Here is a 16,376-nt window from a genome sequence, read left to right as displayed (position 1 = left end):
AAAACCCTCTTCAAGTTCTAACCCACAAATACACAGAATGACTCTACTTACACACTTTAATCCCTATGGATTTTTACTACCATTATAGTATTTTTTTGCAAGTAGCTCTGCTTTGGAGATTTTGGGGTATTTTTTTTTTGATTGCTAGATATTAATTTTGAAAGATCATACAGAAACAAAATATGGGTAATGATTACATCATGACAACAGCATAAAGTCAGAAATAACGACGACATTCAGATTCCCATGAAATGTGCACATTCCTCCTACATGAAAAACAAAGTCACAACATTTCACATTAAAGAAGCAATAACAAAAAGATGTACAAGTATTTCTTTTTAAAGAAACTTTCCTGCAAAGATAGTCAGCTGAGTAGTATGTAACTGCGCTTTCTATCACTTCTTTTAGACTGAAATTAGCTAAGTTAATACAGATTTTTGATAATAAAAATTAATAGTCAGATTTAACCTAGTGTGTGTTTTATTTGCATCTAGGTCATCAGCTTCAGTAAACAGAAAAATGTGTGTCTACAAATGAGAGACTTTGAACAGTGGTGATGTGCTTAACAAGCCTCCTTAGCATACTCCATAAGCAAACTGAAATTGTATACCTGAGTGGAGTTAGATAGTTGGTTTTTCCACGGCTCCTCTGCGCTGCTGGTCAGGTTTGTGCGGTTATGAGGTAGAGAGAGTGCGTTTCGCTGCAGGTAAGGCACGTTTCCATTACTTCCACTTTCTGTTATGTGATTATTGCCTATCAAAATAGTGTCTGTACTACCCAGCGTTCTTGCTGTGCTGCAGGGAATGGGGCCTGCTGGAAAGGGTCCATTAGCCATAGGCTGCCCGGGGCAGGCGGGACGGATTCCACGCTGAGCGACATTAGGCACTCTGGTTAGAGCAACCTGCGGCTGCTGACCAGAGACAGAGTTTGTAGGCAGTGATGAATCAGCTGTTGGCCCATTAGGAATTCCAGTAGATCGTACCTGTGCAACTCCTGTTTGTCTCATCTAACAGAAGATGAACAAAGCACAAGAACATTAGCTGTGGAATTTAAGAAGTAAAGATCATACAGCGCTTGTGTACTTTACTGCACTGATCAATTCCAATTTTATACTGATTTTAAGATCTTCAGAGTTGCTTTTGAGAAATAAGATGACTGTCATGCTCACAAACGCGCTGAGCGGATTTTAAGGTAAAGCTATCGTCACACTTTTCTTCTAGGCCCTTCAGTTTGACTGTTAACGTTCTACTGCTAAAGTTGGACACTAAGAGAGAGAAAAGTGAACAATGAGAGGAGGATATTCTGTAATGCATCTTATTACAATTATGCATCTTTCAAATAAGACCACTTTTAAATGTGTGTCTGCCCACTTCAATTTGACAGTGTGGATTGAAAACTTTTACATTATCTGGTAGCCCTATAATAAAACATGGCCAAACCCATTAAACTTCAACCAGTAAACCACAATTAAAGATGACTTAGCACATAGTAAAGGGCATGAGAACTCTGTACAAGAGATTTTCTTCAGAATTCAGGAAACACAACAGACACACCATTACTGACTAAAGTTTTGTAGAAGAGAAAAATATTTTTGTTCTCACCTGCTGGTGTTGCTGCATCAAGACAAACTGACTCTCCAGCTGTTCCAGCATAAGTTTCTGTGCTGGATTTAGATTATTTCGGTTTGCACGCAGCTGTTCCAAGTGCTGAAAAAACAGCAGTACAGTTCAGAATCATTAAAGTTGCATGTGCCTTTTAATAACTTGCTTGCATACAGTACTAGAAATCATCCATGAAGAGAAGGCTTGTAAAGCTCAAAACATGACTAAGCTTTCTGTTACAGACTCAAACATCTTTCCATTCTGAAGTCCCTCTGCAGGGGACTGCAATGAATATATGTATCTATATGATGGTGTGATGAAAACAGGGTCTCCACAGAGTGCATATACCAGGTACACAGAAGTCTAAACCAGCGCTCTTCAGTTGTTACTCTCCTTTTTAAAAAATGTCTAAATAGGGTAACAGGAATCAGAAAGGCAGACCTAGCAAGTCTGCGTCTCTCTCCAGTGCTATGGCTGCAGAGGCTTTGCAGGCAGCACTGCTCTTGCGGCCCACCAATTCTGTGAAATCAACACCCATCCCTCCTTTACTGGCATTTTGGAGCCTCAGTGGTTACTGTGCAGCCTTAGCCTCTTTCCCTTCTACTTCTGTTAGGTGAGCCATTTGGTGTGTGTTATATCCCGCCTCCTTCCAGCCTCTGAGCTGTGACTTTTAAAAGGTGGACTTAGACGAGGCAGTAAAGGTTTTATTCCCTCTCCTCTTGCATCATCTCTTTTTGGCTCTCCTATTCATATATGCTGGAACTCTGTCATGCAATTGCCAGCAAATCCAGTATACCATACTTGGACACAGAAGCCTACTTAGATACTGCTTAAGAGGAGAAACTAGATCTAAAAAAAAGTGAAACTAAAAAGGGGGAAAAGTGGTAGGATATAAAATAAACAAAGAAAAAGAAAGAGAATGCCTGGAGAGAGAGATGCAGAAGGGCGATTAGGGAGGACCAAAGGGGTGTGCAAGGCAGCAGAGGACAGGGAGGGAAGAGGGGAACAATATGCAGCATAATAAAGTCAGTATTGTTCAGACAGAGAAGCAGCTGAAGAACTATACTGGAGTTGAGGGGAACACTGGTCAGTCAATCAGAATGCCTTCTGTCTCTGCACTGTGCTCCTTTCTATTTTTCTTTGCATCCAAAGCAGTATCTGTTTAAGAGTTTCCAGCTAGACCTAATTTTCAGAATGTGTAATTCTTGCTGAAGCTCACTGCAAGCCCTAACAAACTGCAGACACAAAGCACCGTAACAAAAAAATACCTGAAACAAGATCTAAAAAATTAGATCTAGCATTTCACATACACAAAGCACAGAGAAGCAGTACCAGATTTCATTTGAAGAATTTCATTTTGTAGAATGTGCACGTTTGTTTATGCAATGTGATAGAAGAAGCTACCTCAAGGGAAAAAAGGGATATTACAACACTTCTACACCTCCTTCAATATCCCTCACACTAACAGCAAGTAGCAAGACTCACTTGGCACACAAGTGCGGCAATTTGCATATCTAGCTTTAAAACATCATAAGGAAAAAGAACTACTGTATGTTCTTACTTTATAAATTATAGAATTCATACAATGTGTATGAATGTGTACTAGTGTTCAGTTTCTGCTAGAGATCGTTTATTTTATTACAGACATAATAATATTTATGGCTTCTCTTCTCACACAGGGAAGCCATAAATAGTAACACAACTTGAACTACACTGTGGGAATTATTTGGGATATATTTCACACTTAATTTCAGAGATGTGAAATAGAAAAATGTTCCAGATTTATTTTCTTAAAAGGAAGAAACAAAAAAAAAAATAATACATCAAAGCTTCTGAAAATCTTCAACATACCTGTAATTTCTGTGGTGTCAAGCACCAAGAATGAATTTGTTGCTGTACAGGAGGATGTGACACTGTATGGCCACTGCTCCAAACATCAGAAGTATTCTGAGAGAAAACATTACATTAAGATGTGTGACTATCAAAGGGTAAACAGAACTTCTTTAACTAGCTAGATTTTATCTTACTTAAGAAAGAACTAGATATTTTTTCAAGAGTAAAAATATAAATGAAGAACATACTAAAACATGCCAAGTCTCATTCTACCATTCCCATATAGTATCAGAGTAGTCAGAAGAAACAGTTAAATGGTATCTAAAGTCTTAACAAAAACCAGTCAAATCATGCTATTAATTTAAATGTACACTACTTTTAAAACTGAATACTTTATCTACTGTAATACTATTACATGATGATGAAACACTTAATTCTAAATATAAGCAAAGGCAATAAACAGGATGACATGATCATCTCCCTCTCTGTCATAAGACAACACTTTTTCACTTATACAACTAGGATTGCAGTATAGTGCCACTGATCTGCATTGCCCTTACACACTTCTTGTCTGAGCTGTAACCTGATAAAACACATCCCTGAAAAATGTTTTTTAAAATTCTTAAAAACATTCCCCACCTTGATGCCAAAGGATTAAAATTTAAAGCACAAATTCTGTGCATGTTGCATTATTTTAATGCATATGTCCATATAATTTTGGTAGAGGGCTCTTGAGTTCATCAGAGTATATACCTTTGTTGGACTAGATGTTCTTTTCCTCTTGGCAGGACTGGTCAGGTCATCTACTTGGCTAGAAGGAATCATGTGTAGTGGCAAGGACTGCTGTGAAATTGGTGTTTGAGTGAGGCCTAGTACAGGTTCAGTATTTGGATGATGAGGTTTACAAGCCTAAGAATCACAGAAGGAAGACAAAAATATGGTTCTATATATTCTTACTTCTTTCCTTTAAATTATATCTTTTAACAGCCCACACATATTAAAAGGGCTGAGTAGGTATTCTGAAGGTGATCTCAGTAACTGAAAAATCAGTTTCCATATGGTCATCAATGGAGGAATGTGTACCTTTGATGGGATTATCAAACCACTGCAGCATTTCTATTTAAGATGATATATTTTGAAATCATGAAAATCCACAAAGGTTCTAAATTGGTACCCCCATATCTCTCCCACATTATAGGGAGCCTCTTGATCTTGTATCCCTTTGCAAATAAATCAAGGGCTTTTTATTAATAAAAGCCAGTCCTGTGCTCAAGAAAATAAGCTTGACCACTACCGATTGTAAAGAACCCTTAAAGCTGGGCACCTGCAGAACATAACCCAACTTCTCACCTGCTGTGCTGTGTTCATGGCACCCTGCCTGGAGGTAAGCTCTGCGGGGATTGGTAGGCTCCATGCCTCCTCAATACTAGGAAGTAATTTAGTTTTATTCTGTAGACTACCTTGTGGAAGGTTACACAACTGAGCCTAGGAAAAATTATGTAAAAAGCAAATTTAACACAAGCCTACTTTAGTAAGAGCAAGTCCATGAAATCTTCCTAAATGCTGTAGCTAATTATGTCTTAAAGAGAGGACAGATTTAAAATTTCGGATTTTAGAAAGGTGCTAAGTATAAAGAGGGTAACCAGAATATAAACCTTTGTGAGAATCAGAACAAAGATGAGCTCTGGATTCAGAGGTCTCACAATTCCTTTTTTCTGAAATTGCAAACAAGAGTGAAAGATAGTGCATGTGCATTCTCTCTCTATGTTATGAGAACTTAAAAATGTAGACAATACAAAGAAAAAAAGCAAAGTGATGTAGAACAGTATGCTTTGATTAAATGTGCAAAATAGGGTTTATAAGGAATTAAGTCCCACTTAAAAATGGCAGAAATAAAATATTACAGGCTATGATATGCTTACAATAAACATGAAAACAGGTTATACACACCACAAACAACTGCAAGTTAAACTTGTGTGTTACTTCTCCCCTCCCCTCTGCTGTGTATTTGGAAGAGTATCGCCCACTTTTGAAAACATTGGTTTTACCTGTAAATACTTTATCCGTGCTGCAAGTGCAGAGGTATTACTACAATTTTTGCTCCTAGTTGCATTTAAGTAGCATTTAATGGCATCCTGAGGCTGGTTGCAGGACTCATAGAGTGTGCCTAGGTCCATCCAGGCTGCAGCATGGCCATGGTCCAATTGTACAGCACAGATATAGGCCTGTAAAGCATCCATAGGCTGATTTTGCTGTTGATACAGCACACTGAATAGAAAGATTAGTGAAGTTGAGAATTAGTAACAATGTCAAAATACAAGCAAGTCAAATATACACACCCCCCTCAAAACCCTTAATAAACTTTGCCATTATATAAACCATGGTTATAAGCATAAACAACACATACAATCTTTATATGTATTATTTTTAAAAAATTGAGAAAGCAAATATATATCAATTATTTAAACTTCAAATCAAACCAATCTGACAACATGATGGTATCAGTAAAAAAGCTTTACTTTTTACTCAGGTCCCCCTGAGACCACAAAAGAGCTAAAGAGCTGATACTCTTCATTTATATATATTAACAGGGAATTATGTAATTTTATTACCCTGTATCATTCTTACCCTATAGAACACCATGTATCTGCACTTGCTTCTGATTTATCAATAGATTGCCTGTAAGATATAAAGGCATCCTGAACTTTCCCAATACTTGAATAGCACCTGGGAGAAGAAAAAAAGAACTTTGGTAATATTTATACAAGGTAATCATTGAGGATGACTTACCAAGACTGATCTGATTAATGTTAAGTCATGCAAATACAGACTCATCTAGATGATCCCAAAACATATGCTGTTTCTGAATGCCAGGCATAAGCAGACTCAAACACTTTACTCAACATGTATTACTAATTATTTCTTCGAAAACTACACAAAACTGCTTAAACCCTGGATTCCTGCATTTGTAAGGAAAACAGAGTCATACCATAATTAAAAAACATTTCTCTCGTTTGTGGTAACTTATCAATCAATATGAACACTATTTATCTACAGATAGCAGCACAAAGAAATAGTTACGTTACCTACTTCACCTAACAAATGGTTAGGAAACTTCATATTCTACAAGAAGTGTTTCAGACTTATTAACAGACAGTGACCGAGTCAGGATGGTTCCTGACTGCCCGGGAAGCTTTTTATGTGCATTTCTCATATCCCAATGTGAACAGCAAACCAGTTAGTTTTATTGTATACATAGAGCACAACATTTTGTAAAGAATCCTGCTGTTTTCTATTTTTTCATAATTTCTTGATTATTTTTCACACACAGAATCAAAGGTATTCTGTTATTATCAGCAGAAATATCAGACTCTAAAGAGAACTACAATTATACTACACGGAATAATACCTACCTTTTTAAAAATGAAAGCTTCAAATAAATACAACATTAAATATATATATATATTTACTAGTTTAATCTACAATAGCTCTGATTCTTATATTGTTTGCATTAAGTTTTCCTGCTGGGGAAAGAACTGCTAAATTTCAAAACACATAAATAACAATAGAAGAATTTTATTCTATAGAAAATAAATCCCAACAGAATAGCAGAGGCAAAGGTCTGTCAAGCATGCTACCCTCTTTCATGTATTCTTGAGGTATGCTAGGAAAGGAATATAATGAAATCTGGCAGTACTTCACCTAAAAGCATCCATTAAGTCTGAACACAATGCTTCAGAAGACCATTTTAATCACAATCCAATGTGCGTTCCAGTATACCTTTTTCAATCTGTCTTGCTTATCAGATACATGAAGACTCCAATTAGGACAGCATTATCATTAAGTGCCCAACAAAACTGAAAACAAGTTGCTGGGTTTTTTAGTGGGAGAGAGAGACGATGGTGGCATATTTTTAAGAAAAGTAGCTTTAGACCAACTTGCCATCCAGTTTGGACAACCAGCAGAGAGAGGAAGGAACACAAGGGAATACATGAGAAGAGAAAAAGAGTAAATGCACAACCCTGTTCCTTTCCTCTTCTGCCAGAATATGGCCTGGACGAATGGGGCACAGAAACATTTTTGCACTAGTCCTCCCTGTAAAGTGTAAGAGATGCTTCCACTAGATTCCCACCCCCATTTCCTGTGTTCCTCCCCCTTGTCTGTATGGTCCTTAGTTTCACTCTAACCACATGAAAGCTGTGGCACAGTAGGAGCAGGAGCGTGGCAGCTGCACACATAGTTTGTAAGAGTCTTGGCTTGATCCTGCTGCTATGTAAGAACTCAACTAGCCCAAGGCCCATGGGACGGGACCACTGGCAAAAAAGCAGGATTTCAGCCCAGTGGATAGTAAGATGAGCCACATGATGCCTGGCTTATTTTCCCTTTTCCCTCCACAACTGCTATAGCTCTCTGCCCTTCACACTCAATCCTCCCTTAGCCTGCAAGGCAGCTGGTGGAGGAGCCCTGTCTTACAGAAACAGCTAGAGGAATGTAACTAGGATGATAAAAACCTCCAAGAAAGTCATCTGGAAGATACTGAGGTTAGGATATTAATTTTATTTTTGCATAACTAATTTCTAATGTATTTGTCAACAGAACCAACCTGTTCACATATGGACTTGAATTGCCCTCAAAGATCTCTCCAGAACCTGAGCATTTCAAGAGTTACTGCTGGCTTGTGTAAATTAGTCTATTTTCTTAAAAAGGAAACCAAGAAAAGCCATCACATTTATATGGTTTACATCTTGCAAAAAGTTAATTTTCAAGTAAAAATACTGTCTGACAGTACAAAATTAACACAACACTTAAATAGGTAATAGAATGTATCTATCTGAACCGATATTTAGCAGCAATATATGCTGTTTAAAAATGCACGTGTACCTGGGAAAATATCTGTATTTTAGTGCAAAAAATTACTGAGATAGAAGGGAGATTCTGAGAAAATAGAGATAAAGAACTGTGGAAAAGCATCAACATTTACAAATCACTGACCAAAAAAGAGAGAGAACAGGAGATGGGGTAGGAGGAACAGGTAAAACCAGCAGAGACGATTCAGATTACTGTAAATGCGTAGACTAATAACTACAAAAAAAGCAGCAGGACCACTTGGGTAACATATTCACCCAAATGTTAGCACCTTGTCTTTTCAGACACCTTCCAGAAAACTAGACTTCAGCACATAACATCCTTTCCCTTAATTTTTCCTCTGAAGGTATTAAGCAGAAAATCAACACAAGATGCTTACAACAGTAAGTATCCTCAAAAAAGTAAATATAGTTACAGCATCTATGAAGTCATAGCTCACCTTCCAAGGAAATACCAGGATTGACCAGAATTTGGATCTGCTTCTAGAGATTTCTGGAGATACTGTATAGCATAGCTTTCCTTGGTTGCCTTGTCTCCAAGCTGATCCACGGTGTGATGCATCCAGCCTACACAAAGAATCCATAAATGGCAGAAGTGAAATTCCCGAAGATCATTTAACATTTTGGCACAGCAGGATGTTCACAGCATTAGTTCCTCTTTCAGAACAGGAATATCAACAATAACATTTACATATAATACTGTCAGGGAAACTCTTAAAAGTTTTAAAGTTCTATACTAAAATTACAGAACCAAAGGATCCTAAGTTAAAATTACTTTCAGGTACTTTTAAAGTGTGTTGGGTTTTTTTGTTGTTTAAATAACTTTTCCATAAGGGTTAGTAGCACAATTATGAACTGCTCAGCCTTCTACTATGAAAATCTTGAAATGTTAACTCTTTACTCCCGTGAACAAAGTTACCTTCCCTGTCATTGTGAAAAATGCCACCATTTTCCCTGTCATGCACACCAATTATCTGTACATTATGTTCAGTTTACTCCTTTTCGTCTGAGTCCTCATATTTATCCCATTTCTACATTTAGACAATTCCCCATCAGAACAGTTGTAAGAATTTTTGTTATCTATACTTAAAAGTTTCTTAACCATTCAATCTTCACTGTTACAACATCCCTTCCATTCACCTTGAAAAATACTTCTCATCTACTTAATAAATTCTGCTGAAAAGATAATTTTATTTCCTCATCTAACTGCATATAATTTTCTTTCACATGCCCCTTTTTCTTTCAGTTGTCTCATTACATAAGACAATTTATTCACCTTCACTTTAAAGGTCTCCATAATCAATGCTTCCCAATCATCTTTTACATCTCTACCACTGATTGGTTTCCATTTCAAATGAAACATCTTCATCATCTTAAGGTGCTCCTCACCTTCCTCTAAGCTTAGATGGAATTACTTTAAGCAGCCACAAAATCATCTCACTGCCATTTATGAGTATAAAGGAAATCCTTCATAGCAGACAACTGACTTGTACTCCAAGTGAGATCTCATGGGAGCAGAGTAGAGGGGCAGGATCACCTCTTTTGACCTGCTGGTCACGCTCCTTTTGATGCAGCCCAGGATACGGTTGGCTTTCTGGGCGGCGAACGCACACTGAAGCCGGCTCATATTCATTTTCTCATCAACCAACACTCCCAAGTCCTTCTCCACAGGGCTGCTCTGAATCTCTTCTCTGCCCAACCTCCAGCTGCGCCTGGGATTGCTCCCACCCAGGTGTAGGACCTTACACTTGGCTTGGTTGAACTTCATGAGGGTGGCATCAGCCCACCTCACAAGTGTGTCAAGGTCCCTCTGGATGGCATTCCTTCCCTCCAGCGCATCAACCGAACCACACAGCTTGGTGTCATCGGCAAACTTGCTGAGGGCGCACTCAATCCCACTGACCATGTCAGCGACAAAGATGTTAAACAAGATCAGTCCCAACAGTGACCCTTGAGAGACACCACTCGTTCTTGTTTTCAAACTGGACACTGAGCTATTGACCACACCTCTTTGTGTGCGGCCATCCAGCCAGTTCCTTATCCACCAAGTGGTCCATCCATCAAATTGATGTCTCTCCAATTTAGAGACAAGGATGTCATGTGAGACAGTGCTGAATGCTTTGCACAAGTCCAGGTAGATGACATCAGCTGCTCTACCCCTGTCCATCAGTTCTGTAGCCCCATCATAGAAGGCCACCAAATTGGTCAGGCAGGATTTCCCCTTAGTGAAGCCATGCTGGCTGTCACCAAGCACCTTGTTGATTTTCATGTGCCTTAGCATGCCTTCCAGGAGAATCTGCTCCAAGATTTTGCCAAGAACAGAGGTGAGACTGACTGGGCTGTAGTTCCCTGGGTCATCCATTTTCCCCTTCCTGAAAATGGGGGGTTTATTTCCCTTTATCCAGTTGTCGGGAACTTCACCTGTCTGCCACGATTTCCATTTAAAACCTCCATCAGCTAAACTTCAGCACCCTAACCTTGCCCTTTATGATAAAGTCTAACCACATGAACAGGCAATACCACTCAAACATCCAGATCAGATTCAGGTCTCTTGTGAAATGACAGACAAAGTAGGCAAGGCTGAAAATGAAACTCATTAGTATTTGCAGCCTTACTTAGCTCTCCATAATTAGACTGTATCTTAAATACTTCACTCTACCTGTTCTATTCCATGGGCTTATAGTTTGTTAACAGTCACAGTGACACTTGTGCAAATGGAAGACAAACTTCCAAACTTTAACAAAAGAAATCTCAAAGAAAACATTATCGATTGAACAACATTTGCCTAAGGTGTTTTACGACGTATCGCTTGGAAACTGTGGTCAGAAGCAGAAGTCTGAGTATTTCATGGACTAAAAGAAATGTCAGGTTAAGAGCCAAGTGGTTACAGTACTGGAAAAAAAAAAAAGAAAGCGCACTTTATCTTGTCTGAAGATGGATCAAATCAAAACCATACCCATTAGAAAAGAAATAAAAAAGGAAGGGAAAAAACCCCACAATAATTCTTGCAGAGATATGTAACATACGCTACCTTCACTTGTGGACTTCCTAAGCTATGTTTTTGATTCAAATTCCAAATCACTGAGATTCTTAAGCATACGAAAATGAAAATACTCATGCTGTAAGAAAAAAAGGCTTACGTGACGGTGGTTGTTAGAATGCACCATTGTACATCAAGAACAAGCATTCCAGGTGCACTGCCAGGCAAAGCCTGAGATAAAGGTAATAGTTCAGGGATTATAAACAAGGGTAAAAAAAGACATTAAACAACTTCCGGTATCTCTGGAAACGCTGCGCCATGATGCCTATTTTCTGTTTCATCAAAACCTTGCTGGATTGAAGAATAACAAGTTGTATCTTCAGGAGATCTTTACTGAGGCTTACTGATAAAGAATCTATTTTTAAAAGAAAGAACTGAGAATGAGCAATCCCTATCTAGTTACACTGCTGAAACAAGGGCTGCTTCCCAATTTTATCTTCCTATGCACGGAGGTGAAAGAGGCAAAAGCACAAGAAAGCATGGGGGAGAACAAACAGAAGTTTTCTACTAGAATAGCACAGGTAAAGGAAACTGGATCTCTCTTCTCCTCATGCGTAAAATTAAGAATGTACAGAAGGATGATGATGGAAAAACCCTGGTAAGCTGTACAGTTTCCTATTTTCAAGACCTAACTCAAACTCTCAAGTAGTACACTGACTATTCTTCCTGACCTGTGAACATTTTTAGCGTAACAAAAGCTCTTTTCCAGGTCTTTACAATCTGATTTGTAACAAATCCCTGTGTTGCCTCACCAAGAGGATGTGCTAGCCTAGCTGATGCTGCAGGGTTTTTTTATGGTTATGAATCACCCTCATGCTGAACTTGTGACAATTGCTCTTTTTCTCCAATAAACATCATCATCTCAGTCTCTGAAGAGATGAGCCTCTTCCCTATTTTAACATCTTATGATGTCTTATCTGGTTATGTGGACATCATCTAGGAACGCCTCTAGCCGAAGATCACTGGAGAGTGCTTTGGGAACCTCTGAGCAGATGCCTACACTGTTCTTACACTCTTCCCTCAGCAAATACTGAATACAATTGGAAAAACAATACCAGGACAGATCTGATCTTCAGTCTCATTAATTTCATGCAATTTTAGGCAAAGCAGTGAACAAAATTCTTGTCTGGAAAGCAAAAGACATGGCGCAAAAGAAGAAAAAACTGCTGCTATCCAATCGTACAGATCTTACTGTTGTATCTTCTTCAACTAGTCAGCATGCATCAGTTCAAATGGATATGTATTTATCTGAGAATCACAGGATTCTCTTCCACCCTCATCTGCTTCGGAAAACAGCAACAAGAGCAAAGATTTTAATAAATCTCTCACAAGACATCTGAACTTGCCTAAATTTCAACACTGGCTCAATTATCAAACTTAGGAAATAGTTGGCATTATCTAACTAAAGAAAATAAACACAGGGTATTTTCACGCCAAAAAAATTTTTCTGTTGGAGATAAAAAAAAACCACAAAAAAAATCACAAGAGCAAAACCACCCCTCGCACAACAGAACAAAAAAAAAGCACAGTTCAACCTAGAAATACAAATATAGTTTGACTGGGTTTTGCCAGTAGCATTCTGGCGGATTAAAGGTATTTTCTATTATTTTTTCTAAGTAGCAGTCCACCCTCCAGACCATGCCTCCTGAGGAGGTGTTTTTATTACCAGCTGCTAGAAACTAAACCTGTGATAAATATCATACTCTGATAAACACCACTATTAACAGTGAAGAGCAAAAGAAATGGTATTGTTCCTTAAATGTCCTGGTTAAGACCACTCTATCCTTTTATCCACGTAGAAGTTACTCACACTGCAAAACTAGGTGACCTATGCCGACTGAATAAAGGGATTTAATCCAGTTTTTAGACAGCAGACAATCCGCAAAGTCACTGCCCCTATTGCTAGCACAGAGACCGAGGCCTGTTGGTAGGATTTTATTAATACAACCATGCACCTTTGCTTCTACTGTGCCAAAATACATCAAATAAGAGTTGAAAAAGCACTGGTCAGCTGCTCTGGGAAGCCTGTATTCCACAGATGATATGTATAGCCTTTCTGGCTGAAACTGCTGACTATATATACTGGGTGGTATAATACCAAGTTAAAAAAAAATAAAGGGAATACTGAAATCTTAGCAACACTGTTGTGTGACAGCAAAAAGATGAGCACACCTGGAGTCCTGCAGCGAACTCCTCCACTGTTTCATTTGTGATACCACACAGAAGACTCAAAAGCTAAACACATCAGTCCACTCCAAATCCATACAAAACTTCTATTACAAACAAAAGAAAGCATTGTGGCCATAACTTAGTGCCAATTACTAATTTGAATTAAATGACCATTATGTAAAATGGGTAAAAAAAAAATTAAAAAAAAAAAAAATGGGCATAAGCAGACTAAATTAATATTTAGAATAACAAATCAGATGGAAGAACATGGAAAAAGTGAATGAAGAAGATTCGCACTGGGTTGAACAATTTTAACAAAATGTTCTGAAATACTTTTATAAGGCAGATAGGACAAAAGTAATTTACCTACCCATTAGAAAATTTGGTATAAAATGATTTAACAGCTTTCTATCAATATGAAAAATGACAATTTTTTAAAAAAGATTTTTTTTCTCTTGTTATGTGTTTTCTTTTATAGACTCTGACAGTAAACTTTTTAGTTACAGGAAAGGTTTTCATTACATACTCTAGTTAAAGAGAAAGCAAATGTACATTTTTTATTTGCCATGCTCTTCTACTCTGCAACAGAGCATTTTGGTTTACTGCATACAGCCTGGCTATTCAAGGGCTGTTCTCAAAAGAGAACAGATAATAACAGAATCCTAACTGCTGTACTCCTTCTGTGACAGACCACCCCCTCATTGCCCAAAACCTGTAATGCACATACTGTAGCAAGTCTAAGAGCGGTTTAATTTTGTAAGTTTAATTAAAATCTTTTTCTCCTCTCTTATTTACTTAATTATCTACTGTTATGCATTCTATTTGGGGTGAAAATCTCACATATCATAATCAGTGTCTAAGACTCTTTGGAAACGGAGCCTTAAAAACACTGCTGAAGGCGAAGATGGAAAAAAGAAACACACAGAAAAATAGAATTTTACATACCTAACTGCTGTAAGACAGTTGCTTTTACTTGTGCAGGAAGGTTTTCGATCTGCAAAAGCTGTTCATAAGCTTCCTTTGCAGAGTGATACTTTCTCTGCAAAAGGAAAAAAGTACATAGATTAATCATAAAGCTTACAACAGATCACCAAATAGCCACGATTTCACAGCACTGACAGCACACAAACACATTGACAAAAAAATCTGGTTTTTTTTTTGCATACAGTGCATATGAAAGCTTTAATGAGTGACGTATATATGCTAAGAGAGTAACTTTCATAAATATACTATTTAATACAAGTTGACTACTAAAATAATTGACGGAAAATTTGCAAATTATTAAATTTGGTCAAATCCTCATACATGCATGCATTATACTTCTTACACTACAAATAAGTACACTGCTTTTAAGGGGAGTGCTTGAATGTGAGCCTACATCTGAAATAAAACTCTACACAAATTCTTCTCAGAAAATTTGTAACAGAAATGAAGATCATCAGTAACTGCTGGCTGGTGTAATTTTGCCTCTCTGCTCACTTTGGGATATTTGAACTGCCTTTACAATGTATCTGTTGTCCTAGTAAGAGTCCCACCATATGTAGAATTAAAACGTATTCACAGATTATACCTGGAGAATGAATGTATGCCATCTTACTATTTGCTATATAGTTTAAGTGCGCTTAAAGCATGGAAACACTGAATTCCTAACTCCCTACATGAATAGGTCTCGATGCAGAAAACACATTTCCAGCTTGGGATCGTGGTCTTTATTGAATTCTGGAACCTTAAGAGCTGTTTTGTATATGCTAAAGGTCAAGACTTCTCAACAGATGCATTTTTTAGAATAGTGTCAGTATTTATCTTTGCGTTACCCTAAAAATAACTGTTTAACAGTGAAAATATTTAAAATGCTTAATTCTTCTGTTCCTCCTCTCCCACAAATGTCTGTATGACATAAATGCTGAGGGTCTGATGTTACTAAAAGTCTGGTTTTTTTGTTGGTTTGTTTCTGTTTTGTTTTTTTTTATTTTTCTAAAAATTCTACACAAGTTTTTGAGAAAAATATGCTTTCAGGTAATTCAACATTAGACTTCATTCTGGCAAACAGATGAAAAGCATACTAAAATAAATGGGGGCATCTAAATGCAAATGATCATTACTTAGTTACATTTTTTTATGCAAAGAGTACACAGTACTGACTACTGCTGTTTTGTAAGAGATGACTGGCAAGACTCTAAACAATATAAGTACCTATTGGAAGTTAAAAATGTTGTTAGATTCTTGGCATCTCACAATCACGAAAGACAACTCTGCTGGTTTTATAACCCTTTTCTAGTCAGGAAAAAAAATTAAAGCAGCAATTACATACTTTCAAATGGAACAAGGGGAAGTTGGTAGAAAAGATTTTTAATTGGTGTTCATGAAATGCAGACAACTGGTAAGAAAACAAATAATATAAATAAATAAAATATCCATGTCCAGCAAAATAAAAACAATCAGGAAAAAATTTTAAATTTAGCACTGGGAACATAATTTGTAGCTCATGACTATGAAGGATAAGCAAAAGAACAGAAGTTCACTGTATAGCATGACAGCAGTGGCAGCTATCCAGATGTCAAACATATAAATATTGGTGCCTAATATTCACACTTTGAAAAAGATGTTTGCATGCTTGTGAGGATTCAGGAAGACATATTAAAATAGGGCATGTTTTCCAGATCTAGGATATTTTTTACTTGTTATTTGTAGTATTATTCAGTCTTTAGAAATCTGCCTACATGCATGGCTTAAAATATTACAGAAAACTGTCACAATATTTACATTTTGGTTTATTTCACAGAACGGTTTGGTTTGGAAGGGACCTTAAAGATCACCTAATTCCAACCTCCTGCCACAGGCAGAGACACCTTCCACTAGACCGGGTTG

General features: G+C 37.5%; 1 protein-coding gene across 14 annotated transcripts in view; it reads right to left on the bottom strand.

The window, feature by feature from the left end:
- Positions 1 to 16,376, bottom strand: part of KDM6A (lysine demethylase 6A) — a 158,232-nt gene that overhangs the window by 40,935 nt on the left and 100,921 nt on the right. For 8 of the 14 annotated variants that reach the window (XR_009743407.1, XR_009743408.1, XM_061453436.1 and 5 more), the window contains 9 exons: positions 14,454 to 14,547; positions 8,740 to 8,866; positions 6,063 to 6,161; positions 5,483 to 5,702; positions 4,785 to 4,919; positions 4,188 to 4,343; positions 3,453 to 3,548; positions 1,602 to 1,706; positions 611 to 1,006 (listed from right to left, as the gene is read on the bottom strand). Coding sequence is in view for 12 of the 14 variants with exons in the window: in XM_061453436.1 (XP_061309420.1) it covers positions 611 to 1,006; positions 1,602 to 1,706; positions 3,453 to 3,548; positions 4,188 to 4,343; positions 4,785 to 4,919; positions 5,483 to 5,702; positions 6,063 to 6,161; positions 8,740 to 8,866; positions 14,454 to 14,547 (1,428 nt within the window). In the remaining 2 variants the exon portion in view is untranslated. The remainder of the gene's footprint in view (positions 1 to 610; positions 1,007 to 1,601; positions 1,707 to 3,452; positions 3,549 to 4,187; positions 4,344 to 4,784; positions 4,920 to 5,482; positions 5,703 to 6,062; positions 6,162 to 8,739; positions 8,867 to 14,453; positions 14,548 to 16,376) is intronic. The other 6 variants (XM_061453442.1, XM_061453439.1, XM_061453441.1 and 3 more) reach the window with 3 other exon arrangements.

The sequence above is a fragment of the Pezoporus flaviventris genome, unplaced genomic scaffold (assembly GCF_033815535.1).
Source record: "Pezoporus flaviventris isolate CSIRO_AGI_PZ_B2104156 unplaced genomic scaffold, CSIRO_AGI_Pfla_v1 ptg000015l, whole genome shotgun sequence".
NCBI lineage: Eukaryota > Metazoa > Chordata > Aves > Psittaciformes > Psittacidae > Pezoporus > Pezoporus flaviventris.
This window is presented reverse-complemented; position numbering and strand designations above follow the sequence as displayed.